General features: G+C 32.8%; 1 protein-coding gene across 1 annotated transcript; it reads left to right on the top strand.

Moving 5' to 3' along the window:
* The first annotated feature begins 102 nt into the window (after positions 1-102).
* Positions 103-15324, top strand: LOC148309132 (thioredoxin-like protein 1). The gene is made up of 6 exons (XM_088260579.1): positions 103-310; positions 598-754; positions 2443-2553; positions 9618-9767; positions 10388-10521; positions 11806-15324. Exons 1-6 carry the CDS (start codon positions 213-215, stop codon positions 12014-12016), a joined length of 861 nt encoding a protein of 286 aa, XP_088116705.1. The 5' UTR covers positions 103-212; the 3' UTR covers positions 12017-15324.
* Positions 15325-21412: the final 6088 nt, after the last annotated feature.

Here is a 21412-nt window from a genome sequence, read left to right as displayed (position 1 = left end):
ATGTCAAAAATAACCATGGACAATATAAATGGTTTGATTATTATTGCCATTTAACAAACCTTTTCTTTAATATTTTCATATGGTAGCCCAAAATTTAAATTGTTGCCTGTCATCAATCTTGTCTATTACAAATTGGTCAAATTGTCTCTGATATTTTGACGGATATTCAGTTGTTTCGGGCTATTTTGTATCGGATTAATTTACTCGTCAAGATGGGCTTAGCCACAGTGATAAATAATGAGGGTCATTTCCAGGCTGAAATGGCCAGTGCTGGAACAAAACTTGTCGTCGTAGACTTTACGGCTACATGGTATCGTATTCTAACCTATCTCCCATTTTGACACCTACGTATATATTTTTCAAACTTCCCCATGAAAGTCTTGTATCCTCTGTTTTCTATTGTTTGCCACAATGATCTCTATCTAATATCGGTTTTATTTCGTAAAATTGGTTGTATAAAATTTCTGCAAATCATCTTTCTTTTGTGTGTGATGCATCTTGCTAGAACCATCTGTTTCAAACCTGTTGTATGATATCATACAGTATGATAAAGTCATTCTGATTTTGTTTAATTTTTAAAATGTTTTCCAATTTAAGGTGCCCCCCTTGCCAAAGGATTGCTCCATTTTTTGAGCAGCTTCCAGCCAAATTTCCTCGTGCAGTGTTCCTGAAAGTGGACGTAGATAAATGTGCTGAGACTGCTGCAGCTCAAGGAATCAGCGCCATGCCCACATTCCTCTTCTACAGGAATAAGGTTAACTTTTTTAAAAATATACCCTAGTATTACAATTGTAATATAAATATTAACTTAGAATTCTATTAATTTTGATGTATTTTTTTTTAACCAATTGAATCCTTTATGACGGTCGTCCCTTCGCTGCTATTTTTGTATGCATCAAATGGATTTGGTTTCTAGATACTCCAGGTTGAGTGATACTTTCTTAACACACTTCGGATGGGAAGGGTATTTGTACCTTCTGCGCAGGTCTCATTTAACACGTTGTCGGCGGGACACGGCATTTGCCGTTTTTCGCGGACTGTCGGTCAACTGCGGGACACGGCAAATGCCGTTTTTGTCTACTGTCGGTTATCAGCTGGAAACGGCAATATACGGGTTTGTTATCAGCGTGAAATAAAACGCGTTGAAGGGTAATCTGCTACCTGGGTGCTAGGCGATAGTCTGTTGACGTTATTTGAGATGTCTTGTCCGGATTGGCTAGTGTGTCGCTTGTAAAGGCATCCCCAGAAATCTAGAGTTTTTATGCGATCTCAATCTCAAGTTTAGTTTGAGCCATTTCACGTATTGGACTATTTTTCATACGTTTGGTTTGGTATGTTATTATTTGAATATATTAGCATTGTATAGGGAATGATACCTCGGAGGGGAAGACTATTTTTTATAGTTTACAATGCTTCTAAAATTGTGAAATACGGAATACTTAATTAAAAATTATGATTATAATTTATTTTTGATGATCAAGTGTCATTTATGATTTCTTTGAAAATTTCAATCGAAAATATTATTTGGTTTAGAAATTGTGTCAATTTTAAGAAAGCGATATATTTTTGCGCTAATCGCGAAAAACACCCGCTATAGGCTAGAGTCTATTGTTCGAAGCGCCCGACTACAATGTGTTAAAAGGCAGAAAAGAAGGAATTATTCAATGTTTTTATATGAATATTATATACCAATCTTTTTGCTAAGGTCTTAACTCTGTGTACAAATTATCAAATCCCATCGCCATTATAGGTGTACAAAAATACCCATCAGAAATGTATTAAATTAATACATTGTTGTCAGACAGTTCTTTTTATCAACCGCGACCCTAGTTATACCCAGACAGTCTGATGACAATGATGATGATGACAAGGTTCTTGTCGAAACTGGTTGGAGAAAAGTACGAATAAAAAGTGGTTAAAAATAAAGTAGTTTTATTTTACAAAGTTCATATATCGCTCACTCCTTTCAAGAACGTCATAAATAAAAAATTGTCAATTTTTAGTTGAGTATGTTTTCGGAATGCCCAGAAAATGTACTATATCCCAGCAAAAGAGGCATATTTCTAACTTAATATTTACCCGCTACAGGGCAGAAAATGTTGTTTTTGCATTTTGAAGAAAAGGTATTGTTTAATAATTTTTTTGAATATACTATATTTTTCAAATGGAGAAAAAACCTTCAGGTTTTATCTAAAAAGATCTGTTGCACATTAAAAAGTAAAAAAAAATGGCTTAGTATTTATTTTTAATACATTCCATTATATTTTTAAACTTTAAAAACGATTTCCTGAAAAATCAAGTTTTTTGATATTTGACTTTGTTCAAAAGAGTGAGCGATATGTGACACCATGTATCTGTGAAAAACATTGAAGAAAAAATAAAAATATTGAACTTGTTGCTAAATGCATGAATGGGTTTATGACCGGGTTCATTAACTTCCAGACAAAGATCGACCGTCTCCAAGGAGCCGACTCCGGCACCCTGGAGAGCAAGGTGAGACAGCACTATGGCACCGACGAGGGGGCAGAAGAGGACAGCGCCGTTGCCGGTCATGTGAGTCGTCGCCATTGTGTCCTACTCTAATAACCTCGCATCTCTCCGTACCGTGCCTTGTCCGAAACCTGCATTCGTTGACCTCGTAGCCGTAGCTTGTAACTTGTGAGATCCCCCCAGGAGACATCCAATCAATAGGGCTGCGCTCCTGAATCTATATCTGGGCTGGAATTACAGTAAAGAGATAATTTTTTTTTGTATATTAAAAGCATTGTTAACTTTGTGGTATGGTAATATAACACTCTCCTTATCATGCATCCTTCACTTTGGTATTAAAGTGGTATTACAGAAAGTAAATGATTGTTAAAAGATAAAGAATTTATTTTTAATTAATGTTTTACTTAGTTAATACCACTATTTCTTAAAATCTATTGTGAATGTGTTTCGATGCATTCCGCATCATACGGTGTTTGAAAATGATGCGGAATGCATCGAAACACATGTCACAGTAGATTTTATAAAATAGTGGTATTTACTAATTAAAACATTAATTAAAAATAGATAGTGACTGCCGAATCAATTAATGACATAATGAATTTAATTTGACTTTTATTCCATTTTTTTATGTATCATTAACCTTCTAAAAATTCTGATCAATATCCGATCTAAAAGTTTTTAAAAATAAAAGAATAGAAGTATGTAATATTAAAGTTATCAAGACTATTAAGTTAATGCATTAACCTTCTTATGAAATTGATGCCCACAGATGTATTTAAGCTATTTGCTTTTGCATTTGGAATTATCACTTTAAATAAGTGTCACAATTTTTTTTTAACAGTTGCCACACTTGTCTTATGAAATGGCAACACTGGTCACTAAATATCATAGAAAAAGACCAATGTGGTCACCATATTGCATATAATAATAATAATTGCAATAATTTTTTCACCATATTGTGTTTTCATTAAGTGAAGATTGAGCCGGTCCAATTCAAACGTAGCTTATTCTGTTTTTACGATACCAGACATTGTCCTATATTTAATTGCTGCGAGATGAAAAATCTTGTATTAATCTCAATTTGAATCAGCCTGATCCTGATTCAGTTACCAAATATTGTAAAAAAAACATTGGCTAAGTCTATAGATTGTAATTGTTTGGTGAACATCCTCGACAATATGTTATGCCACCTAGATCCCAATTCCATCTATAAAAGTGGTTCAACATTAAAATAAATACTTTTCCTCTACCATGCAATTTCATACCTAGCCTTGGCTCAAAACAGGGCGGTTACGGTGCATTTATATATAAGGCACTTGTCTTTTGAATGTCGGCTTAAATTCTAGGTACTCACTTAATAAGTGAAGGATAAACTTTATGGTCAACAAATTTGACACGCGTCTCACCCTATATCGTCATTCAAAGTGGATGTAGATTATAGATTCAGTATTGCAATTCTGAGATTGGTTTTCTTGTGCATTTACTGTGGATTTATCATATTAAAATCACTGCTTTTTCTTTTATAAAATGATGCTTCAAAGTGTTTTTTGTTAATTTATAAAACAAAAAACGGCCTAGAAGCTTCTTCGTTAATTTATAAAAACAGTTCTAATAACCTTGTTTTGTTAATTAACAAAGCGGTAATAAAAGCTTTTTAAGGTCTTTTTTTATTAAAAAAAAAAAAACCGTAATAAACTTTTTTGTTAAAATAAAAGGTGCTTAGTTACTTTCTTTAACTTACCAAATAATTTTATTTTTATTTTTACATAAAAGGTACTTGGAAGATTTTTTGTTAATTTACTGAAAAAATGCAAAAGAACCTTTTTTTTCAAAAGGCATTTTCTGCACCCGTAAACTGCTTAAAAATATTCCATTATAAGAAAAAGCACTGATTTAAATAATAGCTATATCTGTGTATTTATTTATTTACTTTGCATATCCATTATTATTGTTATTTAATATGTAATAAATGTAAAATAATTTATCAATTCTGAATCCATTCATATTATCCCGTGGATTTAAAAGACCTACCATGAAAATATTAGTTAAACGTTCTACAAAACCAAGCCATGGTAAAGCTCATAGAATCGAAAGAATAATTTGTATGGGACTAGGATATTTTTCATGTTGAAATATTTCCAATAACGGGTAGTTAAAATCTCAAATATTGGATTACTTTATATAGTATTATTCTATTAAATTGATGGGTTCTATTAATTTCACCTTGTGTTAATTTATTGTGGTAGCTTTATTTACTTTAGACAGGTTTTTTTTTAACGCATGATATGAATTTTAATATAAAAATAACACACTTGTATAATACCACCTTTTGAGTTTATTAATATAAACACAATTTTAATTTATTATTAGATTAAAACCAATATTTTTAGCTTTTCCACTTTTTTATTTGACCAGCGACCGGGTTTCGTCGTTACCGACATCACCAGTCTGATGATGTCGGTAACGACGAAACCCGGTCGCTGGTCAAATAAAAAAGTGGAAAAGCTAAAAATATTGGTTTTAATCTAATAATAAATTAAAAATGCAATTCCATCACGAAGTGTCAGTGGATAATATAAATCTAATAAACACAATTAGTTTATAATATACACAAATATAGATGTTTTGTAGTTCTCAAAACTAGTCATGTTTATATTGATAAACTCATATAAGTGGTCTTACACAAGTGATTTATTTTTTTTATTTGAATAATCATGTTATTCCACAATGTTGTTGCCAAATAAATAAATAATATTATCAAGAAAACCTGTATAATAATAGTATTAGTGCGCACAAAATGTTCGCCAGACATTTTTATTGCCTTTTATGTGTCTCTCTTTACAATGAAGGAAAAAAGATCTATAATTCTCTAGAATGATACAATATTGAACAGCTAGTATATTATTTTACAACAGATATAAAAAAGCTTCTGAAAAATCTACATAAAAATATATTTCTTTGATTTTTGAATTCCAAAATGTTCCGCCGATAAAACAGAGTGCGACAGAGAAAAAACAAGATGGCGGTGTTGTGTCAGTTTTTAGAAGGACTCTGTTTTATCAACGGGACACTTTTTAAGTAAAAAAATTAAGGGAATACATTATTCTTATATTATTTAACAAATTTGACGCATGACAAATGAATTTGTATTAATATTTATTATAATTTGCTTAATTACATTTGAGGGGAATGCATAAAATTATCCTGTTATGATTTCACAAGATATTTTCTTTCTTTTTAGTGTATTATTTTAGCGTAGTTTTGCTTGTTGATCATGCCAGTTTTCTCCAGGTGGCTGATAGAGAGGTTTATGACAAAGATCACGACAGCTTTTCCAAAATAACTTTAGACGTCTGCCATGGATTGATTTGAACATGTGTTGATTTTTATCACAAACTACCAAGCTAATTTTTTCCAGGTTAGAATTGCTTGATTGAGAATTTAAAAGTATTTGATTGAATATTGAAAAAAAAAATTATTGGCTCTAGAGCCGCATTATACGTGGCTTTTTACCCTTATATGTTTAGAATTAAACATAAACTCATTATTTGTTACTGTCGAAATCCATTTTCAAGTATTATCAGTATCACTTGGTAATCCATTGACATCTCAACATGGATGAAGAAGAATATGGAAGTTTGGGTATTTACAGGGCTTACAGCCTGTCTTAGGCTGGTTTACACTACGTAGTTAAAGCCGTAATTTCCCCGTGGACCGAAGTCTCCAGTCTGCTTCCCATATTCTTAATATTTATTAATAAAAAAACAAAAATATATTATTTGTCTGACTTGCATATCGTTGATACTCAGTAATGAAAAGGCGAAAAATAGAAACAGTCTAACTTCCATATTGTTGACACTAAGAAAAAAAATTGACAGTAAATAATAATGTATAAATAGAGATTTTTTCATTAATATCTAAAAAGTTAAAAGAAATCTAAAAGAAAATTTCCCTTACTTACTTGCTTTAATATTGTTCTGAGTAATACATACACATTTAATTTAATTTAATTTAATTTAATATGATTAATACTCACACTTACCATAGCAATAGTGTAGCCCTATATAATATAGCACGCTAGTTATTAATTTAATTTTTGTTTTTTTTTAAAGTTTTTACTTTTGTCTGTGGTTTGGGGTATATTAGTCACTATTGTTTAATCAGTTTATACAAAATTGTATAATCTGATTCATATTTGAAATACAATTTTATAATTACCATTATAAAATTCAGCGTTATCAGTTTTTTTTTTCCATAATATGAAAAAATATTTTTTCACAATGTAAGATATGGAATATGTCAGACCTACCTGTATTTATTTTCTTTGCCTATAGCAGGGCTGTCCAAAGCACGGCCCGCAGCTTATATTTGTGCCGCCCGCAGCGTATTTTTGATCTGCCGCATATACAAGAATTTTCCTTCTACAAAGTTTGTTTTGTAGAACATTATTTATATTTTTATGGCATCCCAAATAAATTAATGAAATACTTATTCATATAGCAACAAGTTTTCTGTAGCTATTAATTGAGAGATTCCCAAAATGTGTATTTGTTTTTATTTTTTTCTTTAAAAATTTAAGCATTTGTTTCTGCAGCCCTGCAATATATTTTGTTATTTTGATTGGTCGAGAAACGTACACGGTTTGGACAGCCCCGATCTTTATAGCAAAAAGTACCTTATATCAAATTATGTTATATTTATGTTTATAAATTTATAGTTTTTTGTTGTTATTAAAGTCCTCTGTTTTTCATTCTTGTTGATGGAATCCATATTTCGTAATGATCGGTTATTTTGGATTATTTTTCACTTGTCTAAAATCTTCCAGGACAAACCGAAAGATGTGGCAACATTGTGCGATGAAATTTTAACCGAAATAGCTCATCGAAAAGATGAAATCATATCCCAAACGTAACAACCAACACCCTATCCTATCCCGGTTATTCCCAATCTACATATGGATTCTATCATCATTGTCTCCCGTATCGTATATTATTATTATTTTGCTTATTATTAATTTTTTATTTATTCAATGTTTATTATATATATTTTTTTTGAAATTCTTGTATAATAAATATTTCTGCAATCATATTTTAGTTTTTTCATTTTTTTATATTTATTTTTAAATCAGTCGCTCTCAGTGATAATGCATGGATCGGTTAATTTTTTTGTAGCACATTGGTAGACATACTGTTGATGTCTTTAACATACTGTTGGTAGAGAGCGGGAGACGCTTATAAGCGTTCTATAATACTTACTTCTGGTAGAATGCGAGATGCCAAAAAACATTGTTCAAATTGGAGTTGGGTTTTCAGTTACTTGTGATTAGTATAAGACCCTAATTAGTATACTTTTTAGGGTCGGGGTTGATGAAAAAACCGCCCGCCAACAATGTGTTTATATATATGTATTTGACACTGTTGTCTTTTATCATAAGCTGTTGTCATCAACAAAAATGAAGCATCATTTATACAAGAAATATTGCCAAAAAAAAAACTGTTATTTACATCAAGAGGAATTAGAAAAGGAGGCTAATTTATTATTTAGAAAAATAAGAAAAAAACTTCCTGATATAAAGTGAAGAAATTTGCATATATTTCATGTATTTTTAATGAACTCTATAAAGTAAATAAAAACAGAAATTGAGCATTTAAAAAAATGCCCTTAAAAAATTAAGAGGGAGCATACATTTGTAATGTTTAATTTCACAATGCTTGTGGGAATACAATATTTAGCAGTTGTCAAGAAGCATTATGTGTTCTATGAGCAACATTTAGTATTGCATTGTTGCTATTACATTCAAAAGATGGCGCTGCATTACGGATTGAAAAACGTGTTTTTACCTGTTACAGGTAAATAAACAGACATTGTGTTGAAATTTCAAAGCAATCAGTTAAAAAATCCAAGCGATTTTATATTTTGAACAATATCTGCGTCAGGTAATTTTTTACTGAAATGCAGCGCCATCTTTTGAACTTAATAGCAACACACGCAATACTGACCATTGCTCACGCCGGGCAGCGTGCTTCTTGACATCTGCTATACCTGCAAGCATTGTAAAATGAAAAGTATTAGAAACGTGTGCTTTCTGTTTTCTTTCTTTTTTATTTAACCAGATCTTCTACAGCTAGTATTAAATAAAACAAATGTAAGAAAAAACTAATGTTTTTGGTATTACTAGGATGGAATGTAAGTACATGGGTATTTTTTAAATGAAAGGGTCTACCTAAATATTCTTAAGATAAACCTCTTCACATCTGCTGTTCTTCTTCTTCTTCTTCTTGGTGTAGGCCTTGTGGCCCGTTTTTAAAAGGGATTAGCCTCCTGCGATGTCGATTCCCAGCTGTGAACCCATATAATGGTTAACTCAGCCTTGCATTCTTTCCTTATTTTACTATTTGAACATCTATCATACATCTTTTTGCCATACATTCGTTTTAGAGATCGCATTTTAACTGCATTCAGTCCTTCTTCAATCCTTCTTTAGCCAACTCCAAGCTTCAACTCAAGAGTTATTTGGTCTAAATGTATCACACATATACACACAATATAGTACTTTAATTGAAAATTATCCCAACCGCATTCCCGGATTTCATACAGAAGCATCCAGGCTTCCTGACGGACCTCTGTTTTATGAACTAAGCTGCGAAAATTATAGAAAATGTGAAACAAATTGTGTCTCGATTTTACTGTGAATTTGCATTTAAAAGCTCTCGATGTTCCTGTAACTGACTAAATAAATATAAGTTTGTAAAACCACCACCAAATTTTCTACAAGTGTCCCAGTGAGAGTGGTTATATTAGATAATTTAGAAATATTACAAGGTAATTTATGATTACCGCTTCCGTAGTGTAATGGTCAGCACGCTCGGCTACCGTTCTGGAGGTCCCGGGTTCGATTCCCAGGGGGGGTTAAATAAATTTAAGTGATTTTTTCACTCTAATATTTATTCAAATTTACCCTGGACTGGTACCTGAAGCGGAGGGCTGATCACCTTTCCTTCGTGTTAACGATCAAGATAACACTGTGTTTATATAATGCAGTGCCCTATGCACCATTGGGGTACGGATAAGGGTTTGAATTGAACTGAAAAATTGAATTTATAATAATTTACTGCTTCTTCCGACAGATGGACCTTGCTACATTTATAACCAAAGGCCAGTGCGAGTGTCTCAACGAATCAGATGATCACCCGATGTTGAACGCCCTGTCTCCGCAGGGAGGGTACTTGGAGAGTGATTGCGATGAGCAGCTCATCATCTCCATTACATTCAACCAGGTAAACATATTATATTGAATATTGAAAGCTGTCCCACCGCATGCCCAGATCTGATACAGAAGCATCTAGGCTTCCTGACAGATCCGTTCTTGCTTAGCAATTTCATTTTTTTTTTTTAACTAAGTTGCGAAATTGATTGAAAATGTGAAACAATATAAAATTGTATCCCGATATTACTGTGAATTTACATTTAAAAGCTTTCAATATACCTGTCTGAGTGTCCCAGGGCTTACGACCTGGCATTTGGCTGGCTTAGTGATCACTTAAAATACTTTTGTAATGGTTACCATTTTGCTCATTACATATTGAACATCCTTACCTTCATGTAAGCAATCAAGATAACACTGCGTCAATACATTGCAGTCTCCTATCCACCATTGGGTGCGGATAAGAGTTAGAAGAGCAAGGTAATTTGGATGTTCAATAATTGCGAAATAGTTAACTTTACACAGTGCATAGGGTGATTACTAAAGCCAGCCAGTGTCAGACTTCTAACTTTATTTCTGCACCTTCAAACCCTTATCCGCACCCGATGGTGCATAGGGCACTGCATTATATAAACGCAGTGTTCACATGGACATATAATACATATGATAAATGTATATTTTTTATTGTTTTAGGCTGTGAAAATTCATTCCTTGAAGGTTAAGGCCCCGGCGGCAGAAGGTCCCAAGACTCTCAAGCTATTCATCAACCAGCCGCGAACCCTTGACTTCGATATGGCTCTCTCAAACCAAGCTGTGCAGGAAATCACGTAAAAATATTTTTGTTTGCCTTATGTTTTATCATATTTCGCTCACTCCTTTCAACAACGTCATAAATACAAAAACTTGATTTTTCGGGAGATCGTTTTTAAAGTTTAAGAATAAAATGTATTAAAAATAAATATCAAGCCACTTATTGAACTTTTTACTGTGCAACACATCTTTTTAGGTTAAAACCTGAATGTTTTTTCTCCATTTGAAAAATATTTAGTATATTTAAAAAAATAATTAAACAATAGCTTTTCTTCAAAATGCAAAAACAACACTTTCTGCCCTGTAGCGAGTAAATATTAAGTAAAAATATGCCGCTTTTGCTGGGATATAGTACATACTTTCTTTGCATTCCGAAAACATGCACAACTGAAAATTGTAAATTTTTTCATATATGACGTTCTTGAAAGGAGTGAGTGATTTATTTATTTACAGAACTAATTAGTTAATTAGTTCTATAAAAAAAAATGTACTCCTAGATATATGTAACGCAGTATATGTGCCTCTGCCGCCCGCCACAGTACGTCCGCCTCCGTAGTGTAATGGTCAGCACGCTTAGCTACCATTCTGAAGGTCCCGGGTTCGATTCCGAGGGGGGTCTAATGAATATGAGTAATTTTTTCACTCTAATATTTATTCTATATTTTCCTGGAGTGGTTCCTGAAGCGGAGGGTTGATCACCTTTCCTTCATATGTTAACGATCAAGATAACACTGCGTTTATATGATGCAGTGCCCTATGCACCATTGGGGTGCGGATAAGGGTTTTGAAGATGATGGTACATGTGAGTTAACAACAGCTGGAATAGGGAAAGCTTTTATTAAGCAAAGACTCTTTCTATTTGTATGCATGGTCTGAATCTTAGATTAGATGGTAAAAGATGTAACACAATCACTTAACCAAGCCTATGAAGGTACTTCTATGTTATTTTTCATTCAGGTTGAGATGTCATTTAAAATAAATACTAACTTACTTACTTATAACCCTTATCTGCACCCAATGGTGCGTAGGGCACTGCATCGAATTGACGCAGTGTTATCTTGATCATTACTTACATGAAGGCAAGGTGATCACTCTTGCCCTTCAGGAACCAGTCCAGGGTAATATTAAATAAATATTACAGTGTAAAATCATTTATATTTATTTTCACCCCCCCTGGGAATCGAACCCGGGACCTCCAGCACGGTAGCTAAACACGCTGACCATTACACCGCGGAGGCGAAAAAAACATACTAATACTAAAAAAACATAAAATACAAAGTTTTATCCTGTTTTTTTCCTAGGTTAACTCCCAAAGAGCTGGACGGCAGTCCGGTGCCTCTGCGGTTCGTCAAGTTCCAGAACGTGCAGGACATCCAGGTGTTCATCAAGGACAACCAGTCGGGCTCAGAGACCACGCGCGTGGAGCACATGGCCTTCTACGGCTCGCCCATCTGCACCACCAACATGGGCGAGTTCAAGCGGGTGGCCGGCAAGAAGGGGGAGAGCCACTGACCAGCATAGCCCGCCAGGAGAGCCCCAACCGGCGTCACTCTGAACCGACCGACTCGTACTTCCGTCGCAAGCCAAACGCAGCCTTCGGCAGATCAAGTATCTTAAAGAAAACACTTGTTTTCATACCACTTCAGTTTTATTAAAGACGACTAGTTTCAGAAGCTAAACTTCCATCATTCAGGTCTGAATAATAACTGTTATTATTCAGACTAGAATGATGGAAGTTTAGCTTCTGAAACTAGTCGTCTTTAATAAAACTCAAGTGGTATAAAAACAAGTGTTTTCTTTAATCATTGTAACATGTCTTACCACAAAGTTAATGCCGAAACAATTAATAAAATACAAGTATCTTAACACACTTAGACGGGAAGGGTGTTTATACTCTCTGCCTACCTAAATTCACAGTGACTAAAGTCACTTTTGCTCGGCAAGAAAATAAACATCAATGCAGTTAGTCATTTTTTACAAGTTTAAAATCCTTTGGGATTTTTTCAGGGCAATATTAAGCTAGCAAGAAATCAAATAGTCAATGATCACGTTTTTGTAAAAAATGCGCTTGGTCACTTTCTCCTGTATGACCACGATATAACATTGAATAATTTTTTTTCTGTCTTTGAAATGAGGCCAACGCAGAAGGTAAAAATACCCTTCCCGTCCTTAAGCATCAATTGACCGAACGGGTAGAAATACCTTTCCTGTCCTAAGTGTGTTAAGGAAATATACATCTCCCAATTCTCACCAGACTTTAAAAAGTCTCTGGTGTCTTAGCCATTTTCATCTTACAATCCTGTAATCTGTTTGGTAATAACAGCTCAACTCATCATCAGGGTACTGATGGGGATGAACGAAAGAAGAAAACAGCGATGCGTTTGCATAATATACCTAATATTTTGTTATGGAAGTATTGAAATACTTAAAATATTACTCTGATTCATTGTAAATCATTTCATCGGTGTTGTAAATAATAATACATTTTTTTTTATTTCGTAATTTAACGAAACTCATCTTAGAGTGTAACGAAGATAAAAATGCATTTGATCTATCAGTATCATTCATACACGTCGGGTACAAATTGTATTGAAACTACTACTGTCACAGGGAAGTTTTACACTTGTGCAAAAAAGCAATGTCTTTGAAAAATGACGATTAATTTTAACCGGATCCACGCGGCTCGCATAAGCGTATGTGTTTTAACAAGACATGCCCCATACGCGGCTGACATAAGCGTTTGTGTTTTCACTTTGCTCCAAGTTTCGAACCTCAGTTCAACTTGGAGGGATTTTTTCATGGTGTGGAACTTTGGATAAAATAATACGTCAATCCTCGGCCTTATGACATCTGTTGAAATATCTGACTAATAATTTGTAACATCACAAGGATAAATAAAACAACAGATCCCTGATTTTTCTTGCGGTCGGTAATTAGTCCGCGCCATAATCATGCCCTATATCTGTCTCACTCTCGACGCTACGCATCGCCAGTGGGTAAGAGTGACACACGATGCGTGCTTTGATTTATTTATGTTACGATCTAATTTGTTTATATTACGATATATTTCAAGAATAATGTGACACACGTGTATTATAGAGTACCAAAAAGGCACAATGAATCCCATTGAACGTTTTTGTTTAGGAAAATAAATCGTTTCTTAACTAAATACATGATAAAAGTAATCATTTAAAAAACGGCGAAATACAGCCGCGCACGAGCGTCTCTTAGGAACAAAGTTAACGCATTTAAAAGGTTAAACTAATCGCAATTTTAAAACTAAAAATTCAGAGATATTTCTTTGTAACCTGAAGTACAGTGAAACCTCTATCTGTCGTTCCTTAAATGATTATTCGGAATGAAGGATATCATCCAGGAAAACGATTGTGTTGTTTATTTCATTTACCCTGAATTCATTTCATTAAAAAAATTGCATCAATCGTTTCTCTATCACCTTTGCACCGCATTCATTGTTTGAATTACACTGCATATTTGATACATTTTGTCTGTTTTTTTTAACATTCTTCTTAATTTTTTCAAATTCGTTACATTCAATGACAATATTCCGACGTATGGGATAGAAACCATCGAAAGCATATGTGACGCAAGGTTGACGGATATAGCAGAAGAGGTCGATATTGATGAAGAGGAGCCGCTGCCTGTACCTTCATTTTCTGGAGCGTCAACAGTCTTTGAAAGATTGAAAACTTTCTACTACGCACATTCAATAACTGACGCCTAAAAAATATAATTTGCAAAACCGAAAATATACTTTTGACTTACGGAAATAAAACAGTGAAAAAACAAATGTCGATCACAGATATTTTCAATGCAATAAACTTTTTAATAAATATATTTAGTTGCATCAAAAATTTGTATTCTTAGAATTTTACCGTACCAATGGTTGTGCAGATTGGAAAGACGGTATCTTCACTCCATCGTATCTCCTCGTGTATTGACTTCTAAACCTTTCTAGGAGTACAATAATTAATGTCCGACTTTCTCTGGGGAGTGGTTTTTTTTTAACATTAAATATGTATTTTTTTAAATAAAATCTTTGTTTTATGAAGATAGAAATTATGTAAAAATAATTTAAATAAAAAATAAAGCTCACCATCTCTAGGTTTTATTTTATGACAAATTTAAATACAAATATCCACAGATGTCATTACTTTACAAATTACATCATACTAACTGACAGATAGACTACGACGTTCATTAACTTCGATACTCCTTTGAGGAAAATTCGCACCAACTTTCATTTACGTCCATACTCCCGGAAAGGTTAATCCCGTATTCATTGTTTTCCCGCATTTGTCTATTTCATTCAATAGGTCCCTTTAAAATTGATAGATAGAGGTTTTACTGTATTTTAATATATGTTTTTTGAGGTTCTCAATCTGTATTTCGTATATTCAGGGCCACATGTAATTCTGTTCTGGTCAATTAAATCCTTCTAGTAGCATCTAATTATTATTATCTTCAAAATCTTAAAGCAATATTGCTCCGACTGATTATTTTCACATTCAAGGTATGAACTTCCATACATTAGATTATATAATGTTATTTTAAGTCAAATTTTGTTTTGTCATCAACTTTTTTGAATTTTGTCTCATTGTGCAATAATTTAAGTGTATAAACCAATAAGAATATGGAGTTTGACTTGTCCATGGCTCAGAGTGACAGTAATGTAGTTGTTTTGAGTGTTCTCAGATCTTTCCCAGTGATGCATTATTGATTGATGAATATTTTTTATATTTATAAAGTCTACTGTTAACCTATGCACATCTTATACAATAAATGGTTCAATCCGATTCTTATATTGTTTATTTATTTCCTCCTTCCCTTTTGTTCTTTGTCTCATCTTGACAGGCGCTGTATCCATAACTGGGTAGATCTTTGACGGCGAAACTGGCACCCTGGGTTTAAGGGGGTACAACAAGAATTCATTCACCGGCTGACCGCCGTAGAGGTAACACGTCTTTCACGCCCGATTTCTTTAATGAATGTATCTTGCATATTTTTTTGGTTTTAAGAATAACAAAAATATACAGAAAAAATATTTTTATATTATTTTTTTAACTCCCAACCTTTCCATAACTGTTTTCTTTTCAAAACTACATAATTATTTCAAAGAAAAACTTATTTTTTCAATGCAAAAACAGTGTTTTAACCCTTTGCACTCGAATGGCGACAATCTGTCGACGTGGTGAATTCCCCAGTAAATCAGTTGGCGACTATATGTCGCCACTAGTACCATTATGTTGTTTAAATAATAAAAGGCCGGGATACGTACTAACGCAGGAACAATTCTGTTCCTCCAGTTGCTGAAGGTCCTTGCTGTCATTGAGTCACTTAAAGTTTGTGAACACTTTAGTAGATCAGTTGTTAGGGGACTTTCGGCAGATTCCAAGTAGGCCGTCTACTTCTTAAACTGAGGTCCGCCTGGATGGCAAACTATGTGTTTTATGTATAGGATCAAAAAGAGACTGTAGTTTGCACACGGAGGGACAAAACTTGGCAAAGGCATGAGACTTTTGACACTTCGCTCACTCCTTTCAAGAACGTCATAAATCAAAAATTGTAAATTTTCAGTTGTGCATGTTTTCGGAATGCCCAAAAAATGTACTACATCCCAGCAAAAGCGGCATATTTTAAACTTAATATTTGACCGCTACAGGGCAGAAAGTGTTGTTTTTGCATTTTGAAGAAAATGCATTGTTTAATTATTTTTTCAAAAAACTAAATATTTTTCAAATGGAGAAAAAAACTTCAGATTTTACCTAAAAAGATCTGTTGCACAGTAAAAAGTTCAGTAAGTGGCTTGATATTTATTTTTAATACATTGTATTATATTCTTAAACTTTAAAAACGTTCTCCTGAAAAATCAAGTATTTTGATTGATGACGTTCTTGAAAGGAGTGAGCGACTTGTCCTGGGCAGCCTAGGATGCATTTGGGCGATAGTTTTGTTAGATACCGTACCTTGAAAAACTATAAAATTTTGAAATAGTAACCAACTGTCTATATTTTTCTTAAATAAACCATTTTAAACACTTATCGATTGGTTTTATTGTCAATTTGCATGATACCCATTTCCAAGTTATTTTTGTATTTTGTTCTAAAATCAACTATTTTTGTGCAAAAAAGTACACTGGAGTTATTGGTATGTAATAAAAAAGTCTCGAATGCAAAGGGTTAAGAAAAAATCAATTGCGTAAAATGTTACCTGGATTTAAAGAAAAATTATTTGCGACTTAACGAATACTGGGCCTTAATTCCAGTGATTTTAAAATAATTTCAAGAAAAACAATCATCGATTGAACAATTTTTTTTCACATCTCATCATAGATAAAGAAGAATATGAAGTCTGGGTATTTACAGGGTTTCACTTTACACACGTGCAAATATTTGGGCACAGCCTATGACAGGTCACTAGCCCTATAAATACCCAGACTTTCGTATTCTCCTTCATCTATGTTGGATGTCAATATAAATAACTACTAAGTGGACAAATATTGTTATACCATTACGTTAAGGAGGTACTCGCAAACAGAACTCAGTAAGCAACCAGCTGCGCGAATGGGCTACACGTGTCGAAGAAAAGCTTATTTTTTCAATAGAAAAACATTTTTTCAAGCAAAAATTAAATTACGTTAAATGTTACCTGGGTTCAAAGAAAAAAAGGTTGCGAGCTATCTATTATCCCGCCTTAAAAACCTAATCAATAAAAAATATGTAAGAACGAATTTTATATATTTCTATGTAAATATTTTTTAAGAAAACCTTTCAAATTTGTTACCATACGTGGCATTTTTTTTTAGTTTGTTTAAGATGCATTATGAACTAAAACCTATTTTAATAAAAAAACACGTTCGGAAAAGGGCATAGAGATTAATGGAGAAAATCTCCAAAAAGGTCAAAAAGCAACAAAAAATCGTTTCTATGGGTTAATGTACCATATAATTGGAGGAATTACTTACGAGACCTGGAGATTTTTTGTATGCCCATAGATAAAACATAGAATTCTGTTAAAAAGCGATAGAGGAAAAGTGGCAGAATTTGTTAGTTCTGCTTTATTGGACTTCTTATTGATGAGGGTTTTTTGGTGATGGATTGACCTTTTCATATTTATATATACCAAACAACAAAATGAATATTTTTAATCGAGTGATGAAAAATTATATGTATAAATATATACACGCACACACACATATATATATATATATATATATATATATATATATATATATATATATATATATATATATATATATATATATATATATATATATATATATATATATATATATATATATATATATATATATATATATATATATATATATATATATATATATATATATATATATATATATATATATATATTATTTATTATTTTCAAAGTAATAACCCGCAATAACTCTATTACAGGTTTGCATGCCAAGTAAGTATTTAATTATTTGTTTATTTATATTTATTTTCATAGATATTTTTTTTTAAACAATATTTATTACTGCTCTTTAGGCATAGCCTGTGTTGGGCCGAAATAATTACAGGTTAATACAATAATATATATTTTTTAAATACTAGATTTTACACATTACATACAATAGATACAATAACAATTTACAGTATAAATGTTTTACAATAAAATAATTACACCTGGACTTTAATTCATTCACTTTCTACCTCGTCCCTTCCAACGAGAAGCAACCATAGACCGACATTGTTCTTAAAAACATGATAGTAAGGATACATAGATAGTAAGGAAAGGATAGGTTATTGCGAAAAGTTCATCACAAACACCCAGACCTAGGAACACTCATTCAACAATAAATAAATCGTAGTCATACAAGAGAATGTGACCAAGTGCATTTTTTACAAAAACGTGATCATTAACTATTTGATATCTTACTAGCTTAATATTGACTTTAAAAAAATCCCAAAGGATTTTAAACATTGTTAGTTGGTCACTTTCTCCTGTACGACTACGAAATATGCAATTGTTGAATGAGATTGTTCCTAGAATTTTGACACGGAACCTAAGTTTATATTGTCTGGTATATTGTATCTGTGTTTATTTTACGCCGGTGTCTCTCGGAACGGAACCCCGCGCCCCGGCGTAAAACGAGTTTTACCTGTACCTTCTTGCTTTGGGGCGTTTAAATAATTCATATTTCTAAATGGGCATTTGCATGTCATTCATATGGATGGCTCTCCCCTGCCCAAAGCTATTTTGTTTGGTGAGCTTCTCGAAGGAAGACGAAAGCGAGGAGGGCAGCACAGGAGGTACATGGACCAACTGAACGCCACTTTGAGGTTGGCATGGATTGATGGTGACTGGGAGTCGCGAGCTAGAGACAGAGATGGATGGAGAACTTCCGTAAACGATGTTCACGAGGTCTGTGCGCGCGGCTATTGGCACAACAGAAGTGACGAGGACACAGAGTGCGCAGTGTGTGCTTGAATTATCAAGTCCAAAATTGGCTTGATAATTCGAGCACATGAACTCATAGATAGCCTTAAATGCTCAAGACATTATACTCGGTCGCGAGTTGGGAGCTATTATTATTATTTCTAAATAAAACCCATCTGGGTTAATGATTTTATTTGAAAGAGAGTTATTTATTGCGTGTAGTATATCATCCCCACGTTTCCGGAAATCCTCTGGAAGGTTCGAGATAACGAGAAAGAGTTTAAAGTTACTTAGGGGTGATTAACAACAGCTTACTTTAGACAATACAGGAAAGCCTCGATATAACGGACTGATTAGGGGGAGGGGGTGTACGTAAAAGGCATGGGTCCGTTATATAAAAAGGGGTTTAAAATAAATACCAAATGATTTTTTTTTTAAATATGAACACTATTTAGAGATATATTAAAAGCTGTCCCACCGCATTCCCAGATCTAATATAGAAGCATCTAGGATTCCTGACAGACCTCTCTTGCAAAGCATTTTTTTGTTCTTTTATGAACTAAGTTGCAAAATTCATGGAAAATTTGAAGCAAAATTGTATCCCAATTTTACTGGAAATTTACATTCAAAAGCTTACAATATCCCTGGACTATTAACCGCCCTACACATACGAACGTACGTAATAAGCGCGGTTTTTGTTCACCTTTCCGCGCCAACCCGTATGACCTACGCGCACGTGAAAAGATATCGGTTCCAAAAATATTTAGTGCGTACCGAATACACTGACAAATTTTTGTCAGGTTTCATACCTGACAATATTTTGTGACAACAAACTGTATTAGTGAATAGTGGTTTATTGTGAAATGTCTCTTACATTCATTCCTAATAAACCAAACTTAAGGGCCATGTAACCGGTTCCTATTTTTAATAAATACTTTCGATTATGTTTCACGTTTTTAATTGCGTAGTCCGCCAGACGAATACTTAGTTATAAAGGGTTAAGCATGTATATATTAACAGGACGATTTGTTTTTTTCTTCATATTTGACAGGATTTTTCGTCCTTTATATCTAAAGTCCTTTAAATATAGGTCCGTTATATCGAGGATTCACTGTATCAGTTAAGATTTCCCATTTACTTAAATAAGGCACTTAAAAATGTTGGTCCTTATTACGACGCCCTTGTAGAATTGTTACGAAAACATTTACGTTATCAAAGTTATAATACCGTACTTATAACTTGTAAATTCTTGGATAAATTATCTTGCTGAATCTCTGATGTACAGTGACGTTATCGGAATATTAAAAAAATGTTATCTTACTTTATTTAATTTATTTTTTCTGTATTTTTTTCACTGTATATACTCGATTTTTTTTTAAATACACTGGCCAACAATGATTTTGTTACTGAATTTTTCATGACTGATTTGGACTAAGTTAATCGTTCTTATTCAAAGTCTATATGGTGACAAGCTTGTATCACGTCAAGTTTTGATGTTACCGTCATATTATTGTTTGTATGGACCCCATACGTTGAAACCGCAATAGTAGTTGGTATCTAGACATGTTTTAGTCTAAGGTCTAAGGGATTAAAAAAATGTATTGATAATTATGGAGTAACAGTGGAAACATATTAACTTTACATAAATAATAAGATAAACTTTGGTCAATATCAGTGTTAAAAATATCCATAACTAAAAAATCTGACGTGCTACATTTTTTTTGCTTTCGTTAGATAATTCAGCTATGCAAAGTGCATAAACATCAGGTATTTTCATGACAGTTACAAAATAAAAGTTGTAAAATGTTGGCCAGTGTTATTATTTAACATGGTTGTTAAATTTTTTGTGGTTTAAAGTTTGTTCCTATAATTTTAAATCATTTTCTAGCCATTTCTTTTTTAAAATCTTAAAATTAATAAAGCAGTTCTCTCCCATGAAAAAGACGCTCTTGTACTTGGAGAGGGACTCATACTTTTTATTTATGGTTTATTTTTCTTAGTAACATAATTTATTTTTATACAAATTATTTTTTGTGTTTTTGTTTTCTTTCTTAGATTAACACGTATTCATTTAAGTTATTTTTTTTAGCATTTTAATGTCTTAATTTTTTTAAATATCTGTCGGAAGATTATTGAAGTACTTGGTTGCCAAATATTTAAATTTCTGTTTGAATTGTTTGCATTTTGGTATTGTAAAGTCATGTTGGTATCTCGAAGATGAACATTTCTTTTCAGATTTAAGTATTTTTCACCCTTAAATAGTTTAAATAGAGAATTGCTGTTTTTTAAAATTGTTTCTACTTTTGAGACTTGGAATATTGAAAATAATAATTATGTTGGATAGGTTTTTTTCTTTTCAAAATGACCTTAATTATTGTTCTCTGAACTGTTTAATAAAAATGATAAGAATAATATAATTGATAAATAATAAATAGTAAATAAAGCAATTATTATCATCCTTCGTAAACTAAGAAACTTTAGTAACTGCAT

The sequence above is a fragment of the Brachycentrus maculatus genome, unplaced genomic scaffold, assembly GCF_059751285.1.
Source record: "Brachycentrus maculatus isolate JH-2025_06_01 unplaced genomic scaffold, ASM5975128v1 h1tg000139l, whole genome shotgun sequence".
Classification (NCBI taxonomy): Eukaryota; Metazoa; Arthropoda; class Insecta; order Trichoptera; family Brachycentridae; genus Brachycentrus; species Brachycentrus maculatus.
Note: the sequence above shows the minus strand (reverse complement) of the source record. Positions and strands in the feature narration are given on the sequence as shown.

Coding starts and splice junctions, on each gene's coding strand:
- LOC148309132 (XM_088260579.1), top strand. CDS start 213: ATGGGCTTAGCCACAGTGATAAATAATGAGGGTCATTTCCAGGCTGAA. Junction 2,554..9,617: donor ACAGCGCCGTTGCCGGTCAT/GTGAGTCGTCGC, acceptor TTCTTCCGACAG/ATGGACCTTGCTACATTTAT. Junction 10,522..11,805: donor CAAGCTGTGCAGGAAATCAC/GTAAAAATATTT, acceptor TTTTTTTCCTAG/GTTAACTCCCAAAGAGCTGG.